Below are 24,407 nucleotides of genomic sequence, written 5' to 3'. Positions count from 1 at the left end.
TTTCAGTGTCTTGAGAATGTGGCCTGTACTACTATGGCCAGTGTCCGTCTGCCAACACGATGGGAACTGTGTAAATTCAGCTGTTTGGAAACGCCTTACTACCTCCAGAGATGGTGAGATGATATAACAATTCTGATGCACAACCATGTGCGTCCCTTTTTTGAGTAAACCAGAGACTGTCTCACAAGCTGTTATCACCAGTGGAAATCATTTCTCACTGTTATAAGGTTTTTAAGAAACCAGCCCAATGTCTTTAGAAACAAATTGATTCAGCAGATCAATGCCTTAGTTTGTTGAAAATTACATTATTTCTGTACACTCATGTTTAGCCCATGTGTTTTACATAATTGAGAGCTGCTTCAATTAAAGATATGTGTATTTGCTTTTATCTGTATGTATGATGTCCACTTAACTGATCAGCAATGAAAATAAAGTAATTAACCAAACTTCTTATTTAGGGTTCTTTTCCATTCCATTTCAATTCTATTCACATAAACCAAGAATTTTCAATAAGTAAATTAACAAAGTGTACGTATCTACTAAGTCTAAAGTGATTAGAATTGAAGATGAAGTTAGTTTTGTCAGCCATCAGCACAGTATATTGGCACACTATATTCCACATAGCATCACAGTCTTAAAACATCTGCTACAGTGTTTAGTACCATTCAGCACAGAGGCGACAATGCTACCTCGGTGGAGAGATAAGTCATTACAGTCTAATGTTATTTCCCCAGTACACTACTGCATAAAAAAATACTCTGAATAAGACCGAAAGAAAACCAGTGACATTATTTGTCATTCACTGTGAGACACAAGTCACTTTTCTCATCACTTGTCATTTTCTCTTTAAACCTTTTTCCAAAAAAAAAAAGATGTAATGCTTGGTGTGTGGGTGTGTTTGTGTGTGTCCTGCGGCCTTGTGCCCTGTGTTGGCTGGGATTGGCTCCAGCAGACCCCCGTGACCCTGTGTTCGGATTCAACGGGTTGGAAAATGGATGGATGGATGAATTACTAAGTTAAAACCATTGGATTCTCAGAGCAGCTTCAAGTGTTATTAGTATTAAAAACTAATTTCCAGTAATAATAATAATAAAATAAATACCATGAAGGTTTCCAAAAAACAAGCATTGCTTCATATGTATTTTTTCCATTGGAGGCATTAGACAGTAACCTTTATGGTAAATAAATGCCAAAAATTATACAGTACAACCAAAGCACTTTCAATATGCAATAAGTGTTTTTTTTTTTCTCTACCAGACATATCATCTTGGTTCATGGCTTGTCTATTGAAGTATAGCCATAGATAGATAGATAGATAGATAGATAGATAGATAGATAGATAGATAGATAGATAGATAGATAGATAGATAGATAGATAGATAGATTTCTTTATTGTCATTATGCATACACTTACCAAAATTTTTGTTGGTAGGACTCGGCTTCAAGGCAAAATACTTAAAATACACAATAAATAATAACATAATAAATACAAAAGACAGCAGCAATAAGATATCATCAAGTCCAAACTTTTCCTAAAGTAGTACACCTACAGAGACCAGTGATCTGTGTGCGTGGGTCTTCAGGGGAGGAATACGAGTGTGTGTGTTTGATTACGAGGGAAAATGCATGTGCATGTCTACAGGGGGACAGGTTAGGGGTAGATGTAGATGTATGTGTGTGTATCAGCAGGGGCAGATGGACTTCACATCTCTGGGGGAAAAAGCTGTCTTTCAGTCTGCTGGTACATGTGTTAATGTTTCTGTACCACTTTCCCGAAGGAAGTGGTACAAACAGTCCATTTCCCGGATGGGTGAGATCCGCAGCCATACATTTGGCCCTCTTCTGCACCCTTCCAGTATATACAGAGTCCAGGTCTAGGAGAGGACTTCCCACGATCCCCTGTGCTGTTCTCACCACCCGTGCCAAGTCCTTCCTGTCCTGTGCTGTGTAGCTGTCACACTTGTTATACTGTGACAGAGAATGCTTTCTATAGCGGATCTATAGAAGTTTGTGAGCAGCTGAGAGGAGAATCCAGCATGTCTCATCTTCCTGAGGAAGAAGAGTCTTTGTTGGGCCTTCTTTACCAGGTGAGATGTGTTCAAAGACCAAGTCAGATCCGATGTGATGTGGATACACAAGAACTCGATATTGTCCACACACATTACAGCCTCCTCATGTATGAATATAGGAGCATGTTCTGTTCTTCTGGACCTCCTATAGTCCACAATAACTTCTTTGGTCTTGCTGGTGTTCAAGATGAAGTTGTTGGCTGAGCACCATAGTGCTAGGTGTTGTATCTCCTCTCTGTAGTGAGTCTCATCATTGTCTGATAAAAGACCCACCATGGTCGTATCATCCGCAGACTTCACAACCATATTTGTGGCATGGATGGCAGAGCAATCGTGCGTGAATAACGTGAAAAGTGCTGGGTTGAGCACACAACCCTGTGGCATGCCTGTGTTCAGAACCAGTGTGGCTGATGTATGATCTCCAGTTCTAACCACCAGAGGCCTGTTGATGAGAAAGTCCCTGATCCAGAGACACAATGATGTGGACAGCCCAGATTATGAAGCTTTTGTACCAGCTTGTCTGGGATTACGGTGTTGAATGCTTAACTAAAAATCGACGAATAGCATCCTAACATAAGTGTTAGGGCACTGCAGATGAGTCAGGGCTGTGTGAAGTGCTATTGAGACGGCATCCTCTGTAGATCTGTTCCTCCTGTAGGCAAACTGATGGTTGTCAAATCCAGCAGGGATGGCATCCTTGATGTACTGATTTGGAATTAATCAGTAGATTGTTTCTTTTGTTATTGTACTATTAATTCATATTATGGCCTTAAGAGGTTGTCTGAAATGTCCTGATGTTTTTGTTTGTGGAAAGTCTGTAGTAAAAAAAAAAAAAAAGCAGACAGAATATAGCACATTTTGTGAAAAAGCTTAATATGCTTACTTTGGGGGAAAAACAAAACAAAAAAATCTTTTTGGCTTCTCACAGTTTCTGCTCTATTTACGTACCCTACTGTGTTAGCATTCACATATACAAATCCTATCTATCTATCTATCTAGAATGCTTCAGAAATTACAAGAAAGGTTGTGAAATTGTAAATACCACATTGAGAATGAAATTATCTCAGAGTAACTCTAACAGTAAAACTATTTAGGCAAAGTATACAAAATGAGCTCAGTTCAATAACCCTATAAGTGCCAATGTGGAATGTTTTCTGACAAGATTCTAGGAAATATTATAATGTGTCTGCGGTGGGCTGGCGCCCTGCCCGGGGTTCGTTTCCTGCCTTGTGCCATGTGTTGGCTGGGATTGGCTCCAGCAGATCCCCGTGACCCTGTAGTTAGGATATAGCGGGTTGGATAATGGATGGATTATAATGTGTTTAATAAGGGGTTTGAAAACTTTATTCTCTAGAATGTTCATTTATGGCAAGCTATGAATAAAATTTAAACGAGGTCAACACTATGGTCAAAAAATATAATGAGGCCTGTGTATAACTTTCACAAAAAAAGTGTGAATTTACCAAAATACTTGCAAGATTCAATATCACTATTGTGTTTGAAAATAAAGCTCAAAACTCTCTTTGGATTATTTCTTTTAAAGTCTAAAATACATATGCCGGATTTTGTGAATTTCTGAACTTTTGTGGTTTGGCTTTTATATAGACTTTTAAAACTTAGAATTTTAAATGCTTGAAGCTAAAGAGACCCAAGAACTAATCAGTTGCAGTGCATGTTGTTAAAAAAAAAAGCAGGGTTAGAAAATGTTGGTATAATTAATTACACTTATTTAGCACTTTTCTATCCTACTCAAAGCGCTTACATATGAACTCCACATAAACAATGATCAGGTTCTAGATTTGAACTAGGTGTGCTGAATCTGCACCATCTTAAGTGCTAAATAGTAAGATTTACTGCACTTACCAGTTTCACAAAGAAGATGTTGCATTTTTTAGTATTATAATGAAGTTTTTGTTTTATTGTGTTTTTCTTGCTTTAGAGAAAATTCTGTTTTCTAGACATTCTAAATAATGCAAACAAGCAATCAAATAAAAATTAAACAAATGGAGAAATAGACAACAAAAAAATCATTACTTGAAGTGCTATTAATTAAATGAAGTTTTAAAATATCTGCTATTTATTACGGTCAGATTCTGATACTATGATCAGATAGCCATAATATAAGAACATAAAAAATATAAAAACTGAAGCAGTGGGATGCTGGATAAAATGAACCTCAAGGGGTACTAAGACCGCATAGGGCATTCTGCAATGTAGATGAGGTTAAATTATCTATATTAAGGGATTGTTCTAACTTTGCAGCTGATGCTTGGTGGAATACGCGCCAGCTTTCCACACAACCGTGCCGTGGATAAGAATGTAAAAAGCATTTTGAATTGAAGCACATTTATATTTTCTTAAGCAGTCCTGCATTTAGAAATCCAATTTGTTAAAATCAAATGCGCCAAATTTTCAGCATAGAATAATAGGGTTAATATGTGTTTTGAAATCTATTAACCCCTAGAGTTGTGACGATTGTTTGATTTTTAAGGACAAATGATCAAGTTTACAACGCTAAATTGGCCCCAGTGTGCGTGTGACTGGTGCCCTCACCGGGGTTTGTTCCTGTGTGGTTGCTGGGATAGGCTCTCTCCTGCTGCCTCAGCGGGCTTAGGAGATGGTATGGTATAGTCTAATTAAGATAATTCCTAAGATCCTTAAAAAAAAAAAAAAAAAAAAAAAAAACTCTACTCAAAATACTCATCTGGAATGTAAACAATTTAAACTGACGTCTCAACGTGATCCGTCTGCTCCCATGCAGATAATATTTCTGTTAACAACTTTTTTCTCTAGAGAGGTTGAAAAAGTAATTAGACGGGTTCCGCTTTATCCTTTATATTCTAACACTTCAGATGCAGTATTATTTTAATCAGACATAATATTTAAATATCAGAAGTATTTTTCCGAAATTTCAGTTTAATCGGTATTGAAACTGAGCAATCGTTTGGCCTTGGATGAAGGTAAAATTTTCTTTTTCTTTATAGAGTGCAGGTGAATATTGACAAATACAAAAGCACAAAAATGCGCATGTAACCTTGTATAAGCATCTGAAAATATAAAATATTCATAGGAATTCAGCATAATGAATAAATACAATAAAAGTAACATTTTAGTTAATATATTTATATTTCATTTCTTTTCATCTCTTTAACATTGTGGTTTATAGATTTAACATGTTAAATATGAAAGAAAGATAACGTCTGCATGAAGTTCACTTGTTCTTCTCACTTCAAAGTGATTATTTACGCCTTCAGATTTTACAGTTTTCCTCGCACGTTCTAAATGCCGTACATGAAAGTTTTGTTCATTGGCTGGTCTATATGCCACGGGATGGCTCTTTGACCAGGTTGGTTCTTATCAGCGATGCCAACTACCAGTAACAGTCTCTCTGTGTCTCATTTCAACTATAGCATTGCAATTAACTTTTCCCCCCTGATTTAATCTTTTTAATGAGAAAGCGTCAACTTAACAAAACTGAGACGGTCGCAAAGTTCGATCATGAAACCTACCCTCATTTAACGAAATAATTCTATATTATGTTACAATGCGTTCACTTCATCACTTTCTGTATAAACAGAGTAATAATTTTGCAGGACTTTGGCGTCATACGTATTTAATAAAGAAAATGCATGCGTTTTCACATTCTGCAAGGAAATGCGCAATTAAGAATGAGTACATAATAATATTATAAAATTCTGAAACACGACACATTTTAAGTGTAAAAAGTGGGAAATACCATGGAAAATGAAGAGGAGCAAACAGTGAATGTTACGTCCTAAACAACTTATTTTATAGTCATGCATTGCTGCTTTTAAAGCCGCTGCTATAAAAAAAAGAAAGGTGTTGCGCCATAAACCGTAAAACAGCCCAATACACACGTAAAATGTGTCTTCAGAGTCTTGACAGCGATTATGCAGTGACATTAAGTGGTTTCCGGTTCATGGTTGCGTCTCAATTAACCAGCCCCCATTAGTCTTTAGCACAATGTTTTTCAACCAATGTACCGCTACACCGTGGTGCGCTGTGAGAGCTTACTATGGTGTGCCTTGTAGTGTAGCGCACATGGGTCTGAACCTGAGAGTAACATGCTCAGGTGCATCTCGACCTGTCTGAGGACAACAGGATTACATGAAGAAGCTGGCATAAAAGCAGCTCCACGATCGCTATGTTGCATAATTAGCTCACGTCTACAGGCTGTTGGAGTCCATCGGGTGTGTGCGACTTTCACATGGTCGGTAGAGAGTGGGCATATGAGTTGCCTCTTAGGCAGAGAGGGGTGGGCAAACAGACAAAACAGCTGGGAAATGCCGCCACAATGTTCACTAAGTGCTATGTCTGCGAATGCTGATCTCGGAGCTGCTTTTTACCGGTTTCTCTGGTATAGTCAGATGTATTGTGTTTATGGTTATAACAGTGGTATGCCTTAGGATATTTTTGCTCATACAAATTGTGCCACCCCAGAAAAATCCTGGGAAACACTACTCTAACAGGTGAAAGTTATTTTAATATAGCGTTTTTTTTTTCAGAATAAAACTCGACCTCACTGAAGATGTACAACGTTGTTGGAAACACGTCAGATTTCATTTTGGAAGGTTTCCTCTTTTCACCAGAAGCCAGGGTGCCCCTGTTTTTATTAGTCTTTTTTGGGTATATAATCATTATTTTTGTGAATACAACACTTTTTCTAACAATATTTTTTCATACGCATTTGCATGGACCAATGTACGTAATGTTATGTAACCTAATTATGTGTGACTTATTCGGCAGCACCGCTGTAATGCCAAGACTAATGGCAGACTTTTTTGTGGATGTAAAGGTTATCTCTTTTGCAGCATGTATTATACAAGCTTTCTTCATTCACATGTACTACCTCGCGGGACAGCTGGTACTGGCAGCAATGGCGTTAGACAGATATGTGGCGATTTGTAATCCTCTCCGCTACAATACAATCATGACCCCACGGATGGTAGTGAAACTCTGCTCGATTGCCTGGGGAGGCGCCTTTATTATGGTCGTAATTCTTTTGTCAACTACGATTAGCCTTAAAAAATGTAAATCATTAGTTGTACACGCGTATTGTTTCAATGGAGCATTGTTTGTATTGGCTTGCGGAGATTATACGGCAAATAATATTTATGGATTATTTATAACGTATTTCCCATCAACTTTGTCCATGTCGGCAATTGTTTTCACTTACACTAAAATTCTAATAGCCTGTTTTTTTAAAGCGCAAGCCAACGCTAAAAGTAAAGCTCTTCAGACCTGCGCATCACATTTAACTGTTTATGTCATATTTGAAACCACCCTTTTATTCTCAATAATGGCTTTGCGTTTTCCAAATATCAATCCTACTTTAACAAAGATATTTGGGACAGTGATGATTACCGTTCCGCCTTGTCTGAATCCCCTGATTTATGGAATAAACACAAAGGAAATTCGAAATACTGTTCTGAAACATTTTAAAAAGAAAATAACGTCTAGTTAGATACGAAAGAAAATCGACCCAGCACATGCATGAATTTAAAAATTTTAGCCGAGTCCTCCTTTTAGTAGAGCCTTTATTAAAATTAAGTTCTATCAGTGTATTTTTTTAAGTGAGGTTCATCCAGCTCTCGTTTATAGAGATACAATGAAACGTTTGATTTCAACATCCAGACTTTATTATTATTATAGATAGATATTTTCAGGCTTACAGGATTTTCCCAACTGTATTGGACAGTTGCTGAAATGAACTACATCCAGTATTATGTATGAAAATGTTTTGGATGTTAAGAAAAAAATAAAATTACATGTTATTGCCTTTCCTACTTTTAACCATTTTTAACTCAAACTTAATTTAAGAAAAATGTCTCACATATGTTGTCACATTAGATCACAGTATTTGTAGCAAATAAAATAAGTTTGATCTATTACTGATTAAAAGAAAAGTGGCGTTTTAATGCACAATTAAAACAGAAAGCTAGAAACATTTCCAAAAACACACCATAAATGGTTCTTAACTGGTGAATCTTTGTCTGGTTTCATTTAAGGCAGAACGTTTTCTTCAGGTTCCACAGATTTCATTTAATTTAAACATCAGTAAAAATTTAAGTAAAAATTAAATAAATAGAGTAATACATAATGTTTATTTTGTCTGAAACTGTTTGAAACTTGAAAGGAGACAGGCTAACTGCTATGTCATCCACCCCCAAAAAGGTAAAATTCACTTTTCTTTCATTGCAGTGTTTCATGGCTTTCCAGGTACAGTATAGGAATGACGTTTGTCTGCATTCTGTGCACTACAAAGCCTGCAGTTTTCAATAAATATAAAACTCAGAGACCTAAAATTAATCAGCCAATCATTTAAATGACAATGACTCTGCACAGTTATTGTATTCAAGTGATTTTAGAGAGTTCTTGTGCTGTAATATTATGACTGAGAAAAGAATGTAAAGGCCACAATGTCTTAGCTCTATATTGAAAGGCTAAACAGACAAAATATTGTAATATTAATATTTTTACAATATGTAAATATTGTACTTGTACCTATATTTCTTACAAGTCAGGATGAGAAATCACCTGGATTATCCCAGAAAATGGAAACACCAGGGGCCTCATATATAACACCATGTGTAGAATTCGTACTAAAGCATAGCATACGCCCAAAAAAATTCAGAAACATAAAACTGTGTGTAAGAAAAGTTCCAAGTACTTTCCCTTTATAAACTCCAATGAACCAGAATTATGCCTATTTGAATATGCAAATCATTGTAAATAGCCCCTTCCGTTCAGTGTTTTCTTAAAAGACAATGACAAGAGGTCTTGCACAGTGAAGTGGAGGCATGGATAAACAAACTATTTGGTGGCTTATGCAGTGGTATTAGTAACAAAAGGAAACTGATGGAGTGGTAAAGATTGGTGGTGGAGGCATTCAAAAGTTCAAGTTCAGAAAGTCGCACAGTGCTCAAAATAAAAATAGAAGTGGTCAGATATCAAAGTCAAAATGACAACACAAGTCATAGCCCACTGTCTGAAAAAAAGGCGTATGTTGAGATTAAAGTGAAAATGTTGACTTCAATCTCGAAATTTGCACTTTAATCTCATAGTTTACTTTATCATTAAATTAGAACATCATAAACTTCATCTTAAAATCAATGTTTAATTTACTAGAGTTTCTCAAAGCTCACATTAAATGCTTCATATTCTAACTTTTCCCTGACCCAGTCGTTAATTGCTATTTACTTCCTAAACAGGCTTTGTCTTGCGCCAACAGGAGTGGACAGGCAGGGATGGCCACACAACATATATTACATTCATGATATTACAACTCTCTGAACATTTCAGAATACTAAGATGTATACTTGACATCATTTTCATGATGAAATGCATTAAAGCATGTATTAAACATGTGGGGGCACTGTAGCACAGTGGTAGCAATCCCTGTCCAGGGATTGTTCCTGCCTTGTGCATGATGCTTGCTGGGATGAACACTACCCTGGATGGAATAATTTATTGCAGGAGTAATGTCTCTGTCAAACATACCAATCCCCAATTCCTGTCCTTCCATTTTGTAACTCCACGTATTCAATCGGCACACAATAAGCATCTGTAATACATGTTAAACCATCTGTAAGCTTAGAATGCTGATTCTTCAAAACTTTAAAGGAACATTGAAAAATCTTCGTTAACATGTTTAATTATTCCATCCATCCATCCATCCATCCATCCATCCATCCATCCATCCATCCATCCAGGGTTGTGCCAGTCTCAGCAAGCATGTGGTGCCAAGGAAGGAACATGTTTAATTTTTAACAGTATACATTATTTAAATGAAGTTAACAATTTATCTGTAAAATACACATACTTCAATACATTTCATCATAAAAATGATATCAACTATACATCCTAGTATTCTAACAGTACACAGCTCCAAGAGGATAGCTTTTGGATATTTAAATTGATTTAGAATCCAGTCATCATCATGGGACAAGAAGTCAATATGATCTGTAAATGCACACTGTCTGCTAATACTTCCATTTGTGATGTCTTCTAACAACACTAAGGCAGCCTTGGTCAAGTTTTGAATGTTCCTTAAGTCCAAAGCTGTACCACACTTGCTAACTTATTTCAGGTGTATGGTTCTCTATGTGAAGAATACCATTTACTGCTTTTGTGAAATTTTCCCTCAACAAGTTTCCAACTGTTCTTGTTGAACTCATTGTAAAGTTAAAGCCTCGATCCACTGTAGTAATTCCTTCAATTTCAATCGCTTCTGTCATTTCACCTTTTAATCTCTGTTTAGCTAAAATGTCATGTCTCAGCTGTTCACTTTGCTGCACTTAATCTTATGTCCAATATTGTTGTAAAGGCTTACTGCATGGTTAAGACATTAAAAATAAAAATTGAGAAGAAAGCAAAAGAGCAATTTAAGGGACTGTAAAGATCTTGTGTAGGCTTTGTTACTATGGTAAAGTGGTTAAAAAAGCTTGGGCATCTTTTTTTGCCTTTTCACAAACTGAACATTGTTTGAAAATGTATATTGTTTTATCACATACATATTTTAGTTCTTATTGTATTGCCTTTTGTTTGGTGTTGTTAGGATACACTCTGGCTCCCCTCAACATTTCAACAGTTAAAGAAAATACTTGTCCACAAAACTGGCTTAATAAAAATTTAATTTCTAAGAAATGCTTAAAAATTAAATTTAACATTTTCCTCTGCTGTTTCTAGTGAAGCATTAGCATGTTTTCTACATATACAGTACTTTGTTTTTTTCTTTTCTGGCTCTTACTGACCATATATTTGGTCACTTAAAGTCAGTGTGAACATTTTTTGAGTGAAAATCAATTTACATTTCTTTAATATGGTGTGTGTTAAATATTTATCTTATTTGATATATTGTATATTTGTCTATGCTAATAGGACTTTATCATTTATACTTATATTTCACAATAAATTATATTAAATATACATCATTTCTTTCTTTGGATGTTTCTGCATGTATGTTGCTTACACAAACTCGTTATATTGATTTGTCACATTTAAGCCATATCAATGCTTTGTGTCTTTCAATACTTTAGTCACAAAATCCTATTAAAATTAATGTTTTCTTTCACCCTGACTTTGTTGTTCTGATGCTGATTCCTCACTTTAATAGTGCACCTCACTCAGGGATTCTGGAATTCCATTGAAGGACATGCAAGAAATTACAAAAGCATTTCATATCATTAGAGCTAAGCACAATCCATTTTTCAAAAGTGGGAAAAATATGAATCTACCACCACATTGCTTAGCTCTTCTAAAAACATTTAGTTTAATCTATCTATCTATCTTTAGTTGCTGGATAACAATATCACTTCATAGGGACACAAGCACAGAAACAAATCAGCTCCAGATATCAGATGGTACAATTGAAGATGATGTTCAAGGCTTAATAACTACACATATTTGCGAGAATTCAAGTTAGACACAAATCAAACACTGCATATAAGTCTAGTTACACTATCCATGCAGAAACTGTGTTATGAAGCTGATCTTCAGGTGTAAGTAGTACTGCCATGATAGATGGAAAAGTGAGCAAGCACCTTGGCTTGACCATGGGTTTGAAAATCAGCCTGATTGCTGCTTGTGAGATTACATATTGTCTCTGTGACCGTGTGACAATTTTACAAGGTACTCCAATTTTTCAACAATTCATTGTTGTTGAAGGAACCTCAGAGAGGTAAGTGGGTGGCTGTTGTCCCAAGGAAAATAAAAACTTTTATTGATGATGTTCTTTCCAGGAAGACGTGAGTGTGGAAATCACCAGAAAACAACAATTGTGAGTCATTGTTCTTCCTCCTGATTGGCAACTTCAGTAAAGAAAGCAAACTGAGAAGGAAGCAGACAAATCCTTGACATATACAGTTCCTTCTTGAACTCTTCCTCTGTTACCATTGACTTAGTTCTGGGTGGTCTAGAACAAATGTCATGTAGCCCCTCTCAGTTCAATTGCATTGGTGACAGCATGATCAGTCTTAACACTAATAAACTGAGAAATGGCATGGAGAGTCCTGTTTTTATGAATTACTGAAAATTGGTAATACTGTAGGTCCACAAACCACGAATCACATAACAAACCACTTGATTGGAGTCATTGTGCAGAGACATCCAGGAGCATGATCAGTTACCAGGTGAAATTTCTGACGAAACAAATATCTACATTATGTGATGTCCCACTTCAGTGTAAAGCCATGTATGTACATGGCTCCTTAGGCCTGCAGTTCTCAAACTGTGGGGCGCGCCTTAACAAAAAAGGGAGCGTGAAGATGTGAAAAAAAGAAAACAAGAATCAAAAATATGAAAAATACATCTATTGAAACCAAAACAAATTAACTTAAACTACATTCTGATACTAGAAAACTAAATATAGAGTTAGATAAATGTTGATAAAAGTTAAGTAGGTATAATAAAATATGCATCTATGACATATCATTAATTAAAAAAGAACAAATTGGTATTAGTGGGCTCCTTTCAAAAAAACGTTAGGGGGGCGCGATTAAAACTGTTATGAAAACTCAGGTCGCAAATACTTAAACGTTGAGAAACGCTGGCTTAGGCTATGGCTGCATGGCTCCGAGGCTAGGGATCTGCATTGGCAATCAGAATGGTTTGAATCCCGTAAATGCCAATAGGGACTCTGCTGTGTTGGGCCCTTGACCTGCAATTGCTGAGTGCTTTGAGTAGTGAGAAAAGCGCTATATAAATGCAAAGAATTATTATTATTATTAACTCTTTTCCCAGGCTAGTACTTTCTGACTCAGATATCTAACCGTGTGCTTTTGACTGGCTTTGGTTTAACTCAGCCCTTCTGTCATTTATGTTTCTTATGCTTTAGTCTAGAAGATATCAGTAAGAGTGAAATAGGGTACAAGGACTATCCTATTCAGAAAAATAATACACAAACCTTTGCTAATAACTCTTTAATCCTGAAAAAGCCTGTCCCCATCTCATAGGTTTAGGTTGAGGCCAACTAATCACGCCCTCAATTCTGGACACTTACAATAAATCTCTAGCAAAGACATGCAGAGGGGGTGGCTAGAATGGGTCAAGTCACTGCTCTTTTTACATTCATTGGCCCAGGTGTCATTTTCTCCAACACAGATCTAGAGTACTTTAAACAGCAGAATTTTCAAGACCCATGTCTTAAATGCATTGGCTTTTGTATGTAGCCAACAGCAAGCTTTCACTGGATCCTAGCTAGGATCCACCCAAGTTACAGAGCTGGGGAATATAAATGCTGGTTTTACCTTTTACTCCAAGTGGACAGTGTAAAGAGGAGCAGGTGTTGTCAAGGAACATGGCTAAAAAAAAGAATGGAATTTCATAGCAACATATATCATAAAATATTAGGTTACCAGCATTGATCATGATAAAATATCAATCAAATAATGTCATACAAAAGTATACAAATACACGCACACACACACACACACAAAATGAAGGTCTATCAATGCATTATCATACAATGCAACCACCAAAGGACAGTATAAATGAAATCTCAACATCAGCAGCAAATTGCCATTATTGCCTTATTCAATGGGCAAAGTACTATAACCCCAAAAAGTTAGTATTGGAAGGAAAATGCAAATAAAAACAGAAAGCAGCGATTAGTAAATGACAGTAAATGATGTTTGACCTGAAAATAATATAACAGCCCATTATTTGACTATTACAACCAATAACTTTTGTTTTTCAGACATAAACACTTATTTTTATTTTGAATTTGTATATATTTGCAACATATTCCAAAAATGTTTAGACAGTGTAAGGGGGAATTAAAAATGCTCAGAAATTAAAATATGCAATTGAGAAATTAATTGATTTAATGCGAGTTTCTTTTGTTGGTGTGCATTTGTGATGCAGCATTGTTATAATTACTATATATGCAAGAGCGGCGTTTGAGGGTGGCAAGTTGGGCTACTGCCCTAGGCCCCGACCCTGAGGGGGCCGTGCTTTTGAGGTCCACGTGTCCTGCTCGAGAGGATTTGTCAAGCTATATTCTCAAGTATATATATATATATATATATATTTGAGGTGCTTCTAAGAGAAACCCTTATCGCATGTCGAGAATCAGAGTATACTTGCAATGTGGGAACTTTTCTAGAAGAGGCACTGCCAATTTCCACATGACACCGCATCGCATTTCTCAGTGTTGTGGTATTGTCATGAATTATGAATTGGCCATGGGCCGTAGCCGCAAAAAGACGTACTGCGCAGGCGCCCCAAGAGATGAGGCGCTGCGAGAGGTGGCCGCGACCACAGAAAAAAGGAGTGAGCACAGAAAAAAGGAGTCAAAGAAATGAGGCGCCGCGAGCACAGAAAAAAGGAGTCAAACGCAGGCGACGCACACAGCGCCGCACGAAAGCCATTGCACACGAAACTAGCACACAAAAAAAAAGAAGCCGCTCGCGCCCCACAAATCCCACACCCACCTCCAAGCCCCCCCCCCCCCCACAAGCAGCGGACGGGACACACACAAAGAGGACGATTCAACAAGCCCCTGGCACACAAAAAAAAAGGACCCGCAACCCCCCCCCCCCACAAGCAACGGACGGGACACAAACACAAGGAGGAGGATTCAACAAGCCCCTTGCACACAAAAAGAAAGAAGACACTCACGCCCCACCAATCCCACCACCCCCTCCAAGCAACATCCCCCCCAGACGCCGGCAAAGCACACAGCGCCGCACGAATCCCATTGCACACGAAACGGGAAGCACACAAAGAGGAGGATTCAACAAGCTCCTACCACACCAAAAAAAAGAAGCCGTGACCGCCACACCAAGCCCATTAGAGACGAAACGGGACAGATTACGGACATGGCACACGAGACGTTCACAACAACGACGACTCAGACCCACAAACACACTAACATCAATAAGAAGTGACACCCAAAGCCCCATTTCTAAAGGAACCGTCCGCAGACACCTGCTAAACGATTGCGCCACTTAGCTGACAACGCGTTCAATAATGAGTCCACTATTCAGGAAAATTCATTGGGATTAATGAATGTCATTTGCAATCATTGTCATTCACTTAACTTCCCTGAAGAAACAACTGGCAATACAAGTAATGAATTTACACATTGTTGTCAAAAGGGTCAGATTAGACTGCCTCCTTTACATTCATATCCTGAATATCTACAGAAGCTTCTAACTACCGATGTACCTGAAAGTAAAAACTTTATGAACTGCATTAGAACCTACAATAGTTCATTTGCTTTTGCATGTACCGCAATAAATATCAGGCCACCAAAAGGCAATGGCCCATACTGCTTTCGCATATGTGGACAAATATTGCATCGCATTGGAACGGTGCACCCTGAAACAAATCAACAACGCAAATATGCACAAATCTACACACAAAGCCCCATTTCTAAATGAACCGTTCGTATTAAACATACGTCATCTCAACACGCTCACACTATGCAGCATAGGTGGATCTCATTACAATGAGGCACTATTAACCGTTCAACCGCAGAAAAGGCTCCATATTAACAGTGAGTGCGATCCTCCTTATTACTTATCCATATTTATCACGCTCAAGAACAAACAAGTCATAAATTCACGATCACGGGTACAAAACGATACGGCTCGGATAACGGGACCAAACACACGAACCCGCATGAAAAAACAAAATACACGGCGGCGCTTACAACGTGCTTCTGAACCTCCGGAAGAAAAAATATCTCGGCTCCAAAAACACAAAGCTCAACTAACACATTATCAGGCGCCCCAAGAAATGAGGCTCCGCGAGATGCGGCCGCGACCACAGAAAAAAGGAGTCAGCACAGAAAAAAGGAGTCAAACGCAGGCGACGCACAGCGCCGCACGAAACCCATTGCACACGAAACTAACACACAAAAAAAAAGAAGCCGCTCGCACCCACCTGCAAGCCTCCCAAAACCCTCCCCCCCCCTACAGGCTCCGGACGGGACACACACAAAGAGGACGATTCAACAAGCCCCTGGCACACAAAAAAAAAGAACCCAAAACCACCCCACCCACCCTACAAGCAACGGATGGGACACACACAAAGAGGAGGATTCAACAAGCCCCTGGCACACAAAAAGAAAGAAGATGCTCGCGCCCCACCAATCCTCCCCCCCCCCCGCTCAGACGCCGCAAAAGCACACAGTGCCGCACGAATCCCATTGCACACGAAACGGGACCCACACAAACAGGAGGATTTAACAAGCTCCTAACGCACCAAAAAAAAGAAGCCGTGACCGCCACGCCAGGCCCATTAGAGACGAGACATGGCACACGAAACGTTCACAACAACGACTAATCAGACCCACAAACACACTAACATCAATAGAAGTGATACCCAAAGCCCCATTTCTAAAGGAACCGTCCATATTAAACATACGTCATCTCAACACCTTCACACTAGGCAGCATAGGTGGATCTCCTTACAATAAAGCACTATTAACCGTTCAACTGCAGAAAAGGCTCCATATTAACAGTGAGTGCGATCCTCCTTATTACTTATCCATATTTCGCATGCTGAGGAACAAACAAGTCATGAATACACGCTCACGGGTACAAAACGATTCGGCTCGGATAACGGGACCAAACACACGAACCCGCATGAAACAACAAAATACACGGCAGCGCATCTGCATTACATCCTACAATAGTTCATTTGATTTTGCATCTACCGGAGTAAATATCAGGTCACCAAAAGGCAATGACCCATACTGCTTTCACGTATGTGGACAAATATTACATCGCATTGGAACAGTGCACCCTAAAACAAATCAAGAACGCAAATATGCACAAATCAAGTCGGCACCTACAAAGCGCTTCTGAAACCGCGGAAGAAAAAATGTCTCAGCTCCAAAAACACATGTCACTCCTTATTCCAAATACCGGTCCCAAACACAGAAACATCGGTATCCACTATGACAATGCACAGTAACAATGCACGTGTCTTCCGTCTTGCCACACTATTAATTATAGATGAATGTACAATGGCATCCAGTCACTTACTCAACACCATTGATAAACTTCTACAAACGTTGATGAATAATAATATTCCCTTTGCGGGAAAGGTACTTTTATTAGGAGGAGATTTTAGACAGTGCTTAACTATTACTACACTTACAATGCGCTCAGCTATTGTTCAGTCCACCTTAAAATACGCGGACAATTGGCATTGCGTTGATGAATAATAATATTCCCTTTGGAGTGAAGGTACTTTTATTAGGAGTAGATTTTAGACAGTGCTTACCTATTGCTCCACATGCCATGCGCTCAGCTATTATTCAGTCCACCTTAAAATACGCGACGACGTCATATAAACAACACTAGACCAAACTACAATACATATACAGGCGCGAGACCTGATTGGTGATAATACGAAGAAATGAACAGTCCGCATATTAACAGTGAGTTCGATCCTACTTATTACTTATCCATATTCCTAATGATAAAGATCAAACAAGTCATCAATTCACGATCACGGATACAAAACTAGACGGCTCGAGTAACGGGACCACAAACACGAACCCGCATCAAACAAAAAAATTCACCTCGGCGCGCTTCTAAAACCGCGGAACAAAAAATGTTACGCGAACAATTGGCTTTGCTTTCTAAAGATACACTTGGTACAAAACATGCGATTTCCAGATCCCGAATATAACAATTGGTTATTACAACTAGAACATTGTACACTCACCAATACAGATGGACTTCACCCAGATATTATTACAATTCCTCAACCCTTCATCTGTGACGACTTACTTACGGAGATATTTGGAACAGCGGTCTCATTACACCAAATGCCCCTTTTAACACAACGCACTATATTATGTCCAAAAAATATTAATGGCAATGTGGGAACTTTTCTAGAAGAGGCACTGCCAATTTCCACATGACACCGCATCGCATTTCTCAGTGTTGTGGTATTGTCATGAATTATGAATTGCACTTTTTTTAATAGATTATATTGTTACTAGGGGGCTCCGCCCCCTGCTCGCTTCGCTCGCCAACCCCTGGTGTTGGGAATGACAAAGAGCGTGATGTATGAATGAGATATAGAATAGTGTGAAGGTGTAGATGATGCAAATAGAAAGCAAAGAATAAAGTGTGTGGCACAGTGTAAAGGTTTATTGGAAAATTTCTTTGCACACGCAGTTTAAGTGTAAAAGGTAATTCCAGGTCAGAACTTGTAAGGTCAATGAAGATGGTTATTGTCGTGATCAGAGTCAAGTTTGTCAGAGCTTAGAAAGAGTTGTCTCTCTCCAGGAAGTAATGCAATGACTTGGGTATTTATGTTTTCCACATTAATATTTTTTGGACATAATATAGTGCGTTGTGTTAAAAGGGGCATTTGGTCTAATGAGATTGCTGTTCCAAATCTGTCTGTAACTAAGTCGGCGCAGATAAAGGCTTGAGGAATTGTAATAATATCTGGGAGAAGTCTATCTGTATTGGTGAGTGTACCATCTCCCAGTTGTAATAACTTGTTATGATCTGGATGTGGACATCGCATGTTTTGTACTAACTATCTTTTGAAAGCAATGCCAATTGTCTGCGTATTTTAAGGTGCACTGAACAATAGCTGAGTGCATGGAATGTGGAACAATAGCTAAGCACTGTCTAAAATATCCTCGTAATAAAAGTACCTTTCCTCCAAAGGGAAGATTATTATTCATAAACGTTTGTAGAAGTTCATGAATGGTGTTGAGTAAGTGAGTGGATGCCATTGTACATTCATCAATAATTAACAGTTTTGCAAGACGGATGTCATGTGCAGTGCCACTGTTAATGTTCATAGTGGATATCGATTTGTAGGATCTAATGCAGTTCATAAAGATTTCACTTTCAGGTACATCGTTAGTTAGAAGCTTCTGTAGATATTCAGGATATGAATGTAAAGGAGGCAGTCTAATTTGACCGTTTTGATAACAACGTGTAAATTCATTACTTGTATTGCCAGTTGTTTCTTTAGGGAAGTTAAGTGAATGACAATGATTGCAAATGACATTCATTAATCCCAATGAATTTTCCTGAATAGTGGACTCATTATTGAACGCGTTGTCAGCTAAGTGGCGCAATCGTTTAGCAGGTGTCTGCGGACGGTTCCTTTAGAAATGGGGCTTTGGGTGTCACTTCTTATTGATGTTAGTGTGTTTGTGGGTCTGAATCGTCGTTGTTGTGAACGTCTCGTGTGCCATGTCCGTAGTCTGTCCCGTTTCGTCTCTAATGGGCTTGGTGTGGCGGTCACGGCTTCTTTTTTTTGGTGTGGTAGGAGCTTGTTGAATCCTCCTCTTTGTGTGTGTCTTGTCCGTTGCTTGTGGGGGGGTTGCGGGTTCTTTTTTTTTTGTGTGCCAGGGGCTTGTTGAATCGTCCTCTTTGTGTGTGTCCCGTCCGCTGCTTGTAGTGGGGGGGGGGGGGGTGCTTGGAGGTGGGTGTGGGATTTGTGGGGCGCGAGCGGCTTCTTTTTTTTTGTGTGCTAGTTTCGTGTGCAATGGCTTTCGTGCGGCGCTGTGTGCGTCGCCTGCGTTTGACTCCTTTTTTCTGTGCTGACTCCTTTTTTCTGTGCTCGCGGCCGCCTCTCGCGGCGCCTCATCTCTTGGGGCGCCTGCGCAGTACGTCTTTTTGCGGCTACGGCCCATGGCCGGATGTCCCTGCGTCCATCCGGTTTAGCATTCTCGGTTAGTAATGTGGATTAGTAAAATGGCTTTATTCAGGTAAGACTCTTGTTGCGGCATTGTGAACTAGCTAAAGCAGAATTATGTTTTGAAGGCAGTTCTATTAACAGTACATACAGCAATCTACAGTATCTAGTTGAGAACAAATTCAGATGTTATAACAAGTCAGACTCTTTGAATGTTCCTTAAATGAAAGAATTCAGTCCTAATTAGAACATTTGAATTAGAACATTAGAACCATCTAGAAGAGAATATGCCACTCAGCTCAATAATAATAATAATAATTCTTTGCATTTATATAGCGCTTTTCTCATTACTCAAAGCGCTCAGCAATTGCAGGTTAAGGGCCTTGCTGAAGGGCCCAACAGAGCAGAGTACCTTTTGGCATTTACGGGATTCGAACCGGCAACCTTCCGATTGCCAGGGCATATCCCTAGCCTCAGAGCCACCACCTCAACAAAGCATGCCAGTCCTATTAACCTGACTCTTCATTAAGTATTTGAAAGACCCTAACGTCTACCACACTACTTGGTAGATTATTCCATGGACAATGGTTCTCTGTGTAAAGAAAACCTTCCTAATGTTTGTCCAGAATTTTCCCTTAGGTTTCCAACTGTGTCCCTGTGTTTTTGATGAACTCATTTTTCGATTTTAAACACTTCAATCATGTCACCTCATAATATTCTTTTGCTTAAACTGAAAAGGCTCCACTCTTAATTTTTGGTCAAACTCATCCTTTGTTGTCCTGGAATCACCCCTATTCACTCTTCCCTGGACTTTTTCTAATGCTGCTATGTCTTTTTTGCAGCCCGGAGACCAAAACTGCATACAGAACTCCAGATGAAGCCTCAACAGTGCATTAGACATTTTGGGGATAATCTGCTTGGATTTATACTCTACACATTAGGGTGTTACATTCTGTTAGCCTACTTAATGGCTTCTGAACAGTGTCCACTCTGACTCCTAAATCCTTCTCATAAGGTGTACTTTCAATTTGCAAGCCTCAAAGTGTGTATTAATACCCAACATTTTTACTTCCTATATGTAATACTTTACATTTACTTCCATTAAATTTCATCTGCCACAAATCTGCACAAGACTGTATGCTGTGCAAGTCCCTCTGTAATGATACAGCAAATTCTAGATTATCTGCCAATTCACCTAGCTTGGTAGAAACCTTAACCATCTTCTTGCTTATGTTCCTGTCCAAATCATTTATATACAGGATATTAGTAGTAGGGTGTTTTACTATGTTAGCCATTATGAATGTAGTGAGAAGTCAAGCAAAATGACACCTTTAATTAGCTAACTAAAAAGATTACAATATGCAAGTTTTTGAGGCAACTCAGGCCCCTTCTTTAGGCTGACAATATTACACCCATTTAGAAACAACACCCTGAACTCCAGCTTCTTTTAATTTGATGCCCAACCTCTCACATGGCATCTTATCAAATGCATTCTGATATTATTATTATTTATTATTATAACAACCTATATTCATGACTTCTAGCATCATTTTAAGAACAGATGATTATGTTTATTTCTAAAATTCTAAAAAAAAAAAAAAAAAAAAAAAAAAATCTGATTACTCAGGAGGTTTGGCAGAACTGCAAACAAATTAAACTGACACCTTAACGTAACCTGTCTGCTCTACAGATAATATTTGTTAATAACACTTCTTTTAAACTCTCTAGAGAAAACCTACAGTTAATGAGAGGGGTTCCGATTTATCATTTATATTCATACGCTGCAGATGTAGTATTACTATATTTTTCCAACATCTCACTGTCCAGAGGCACTTGGATCAAGGTAAAAGTTTCTTATTCTTTGTAGAGTTCCCGTGAATACTGTCAAATATCTATTCACATTAATGAGTGGCAACTTTATACTAGCATCCGAAAATGTTGCATTAAATTTTCTTCAGATTTCAGCGTAAACATTACATTAATACAATTAAAGTAACATTTTTTTATTATTTTTTTTATCTTAGTGCATTCCTTCTTCACCAGTATGGATTAAGATACCAGGAAAATAGCATGACAAAATGAAAAACAAGGCTCGTCAAAGTAACCTATGAAATATATGATATCTGTAGTGTGCCAGGTATACCAGACTATTTATTAAACCTCTGTCCTCCACATGAAATTGTGTTACATGCTGTGTGGAATGAAGGTTAACATGTCGTGTACGTTTTAATTGTAAGAACATTCGAGAGAGAGAGAGAGAGAGAGAGAGAGAATGCCCGGATATAATATCTACATTTTAAAGAAAATAATGTAGAAGCAGCTGTTAGAATCCGTTGTTATCGCGTTACCAGTACCTTCATAAAAGCATGAACATAAATAAAATAAAAAATAAATAAACTTTGACATATTAAACTAGTATAAAGCACTGCTGCCAAACCTAAGAAAGGGAGCACGTTACCGAATTACTTATTGCTACAGCCGAAACTCCAAATGTCTGGAAAGTGTATTATGTGTGGAATTTGTATGTTCTATCCACTTCGACCTAATTGTTTTTTTTTTTTTTTAATTAATTTGGATCTTATTTTTCCTCACACATGCAAATAACATGCAAATTTAGATACATTCCTATGCCACGGAATGACCCTTTGACCATGAAAGTTGGTTTCTATCAACGATGCCAACTTCACTACCAATCTATTTTCCATTTATTTCAAGAAGGCAACTCTTTTTCCGGGATTTGTCTTTTTGAACATGTCAAACGGACACCGAAGATGTTTGCAAAATGCTTAAGACACGAAATGTACCCTCACATAATTCAGTATTTCATAATAACATTTACAATATGTTCACAGTGATGAGCGAAGTTCGCGATATTCGCCGGAGAATGAGTATTTGACAGGATTATAATGGTGCAGTCATCTTTAAAGTGCCCTGAGGACTAGGGAAGCGTCTGCCAGCTATACTGGACCAATTATTGTGGCCATAAAGGTGACCTAAGCTGTGCCGTTGCAGTGCCAACCACTGCCCCACTGTGCCTCCAGAAGAAAAGCACGCAGTCTGAGCTAAGCAATCATAGATTTCGTGAAAACAAATCGGAAATGCCGAAACCGTAGCCAAAAGTCAGAAAAAATATAAGTCTTTTAAAGGCAGAAAATTCAAAGTGGCGTGTCTTGATTGAAACCGCTGGCTCGTTCTATTTTTAGAACTCGCACCGAAGGCTCTTTAAACTGTCTGTGCTGATGCTTTGCCCTTTTAATTCTATCAAAAAGATAGAAACGTCTTGTAACTAGTAATAAAGGTTTCTTTATTTTACTATTTCATAGTCTCCTCTCTGTCAGGCTCAGTCCAGGTTTGTTTTCACTCTCGCCGCACCACGTAGCTAATTACTATGCATGCATGCATAAGACACGCGCCGCCTTGTTTAATGTTGATAATGTTGATGTCGACCTGCACATTTGGTTAGGCACAGATAAATGCATTGTCACTACCTGCCAAGAAATGAGATATTTCACAGTGGCCTCAGAGACTATCACTCCTAACGCTCCCATCAGGGTGAAAAACCACAAACTATAAATCTTGTATTTGCTATTGATAAATGTAGCCTCCTAAGCTAGTTTAAAACCTGGATATACCAGCATGGCATCTTGTCCCAGATCCTCTGACCCATTCTGGTCTATGGGGTGACAATATCCGCCATTGAGTCTTACAAAAGAGAAATTCAAAGATACTTGCACTTGTCTGGGTCATAGCCTAAGTAACATTGCACTTTAAGTCAAAAACTTCCCATTTATTGTTGATGAGGAATTTAAAGTGCAATTGTATATGTAAGTGTAATTGTATTGTACTTTAGTACAGGGACTCCTGCAACCCTAAAATCTCTCAGGCTGACATCAAGGTCAGGAGAGAGTGGAAGTGGAGGGCAACACAGGCTGTTAAATTGGCTGAGGTTTGTAGAACATCAGGACTTGGTGGGCACAGTAGCTCAAGGGAGGGTTGATCTGAACTGCAGCACGATTTTGCACTACAATAAAGCCCAGGGAAAAAGAGTGTCTCCTTATGTGCAAAAGGGGGTGCGGGTAATCATTGAGCAGGAGTGCGCCTGCAGGGCAGCTGGCATGTAACAAAAGAAAAACGGGAACAAGTGGTGGGGTATAGAGTTTCATGGCCAGAGCTTTGAAAGAATGTGCCCCATTGCTTTTCAATCCAGGCTCTCTATGAACTTTAAAAATGTCCTTCCCACCAATTTTGCTGGGGGTTGGTGGTGACCTGGCATTTCTGTTGTGCCCAGAGAAAGGCATCTTGGAGCACATATTGAGTTGATGCAATATAGCTGTTAGAGAATGAAGATACCAGTGGTGGTATGATCTGCTTTTGAGGGCCTAGTAGACACCATCTACAATACCTTTACCTAGAATAAATGCTGCTAGCCAACACCAGTAAGAATCATCACCTAATAGAAAGGGTTAAGCCACCATCAGCAAATAAGACTCCTAATTCTGCCTGTACAGGTTTAGTGGCCACGTCAATTGACTGGGAACTTTGACTTGATCTCGACAACTCAACTTCCCAGAAGAGACTGCAGCAACATTAGAATCTACAGACTGTCTTGCCTCCAAGCATATCATACTTATGCAGCTTATTGTTATGGGAGGATCAGGTCCAAGTAGCCAATAAAAGGAAGAGAGCAAGATA

General features: G+C 38.6%; 1 protein-coding gene across 1 annotated transcript; it reads left to right on the top strand.

Moving 5' to 3' along the window:
• The first annotated feature begins 6,603 nt into the window (after window positions 1-6,603).
• On the top strand, window positions 6,604-7,667 carry LOC114651017 (olfactory receptor 52H1-like). The gene has a single exon (XM_028800971.2). The coding sequence runs from the start codon at window positions 6,619-6,621 to the stop codon at window positions 7,552-7,554; it is 936 nt and encodes a 311-aa protein (XP_028656804.1). The 5' UTR covers window positions 6,604-6,618; the 3' UTR covers window positions 7,555-7,667.
• Window positions 7,668-24,407: the final 16,740 nt, after the last annotated feature.

The sequence above is a fragment of the Erpetoichthys calabaricus genome, chromosome 4 (genome assembly GCF_900747795.2).
Source record: "Erpetoichthys calabaricus chromosome 4, fErpCal1.3, whole genome shotgun sequence".
NCBI classification, from domain to species: Eukaryota; Metazoa; Chordata; class Cladistia; order Polypteriformes; family Polypteridae; genus Erpetoichthys; species Erpetoichthys calabaricus.
The sequence above is the reverse complement of the archived record's forward strand: the minus strand, read 5'-3'. Positions and strand labels throughout refer to the sequence as shown.

Bases quoted from the DNA above. Each gene is read 5' to 3' on its own strand.
- LOC114651017 (XM_028800971.2), top strand. From the start codon at position 6,619: ATGTACAACGTTGTTGGAAACACGTCAGATTTCATTTTGGAAGGTTTC.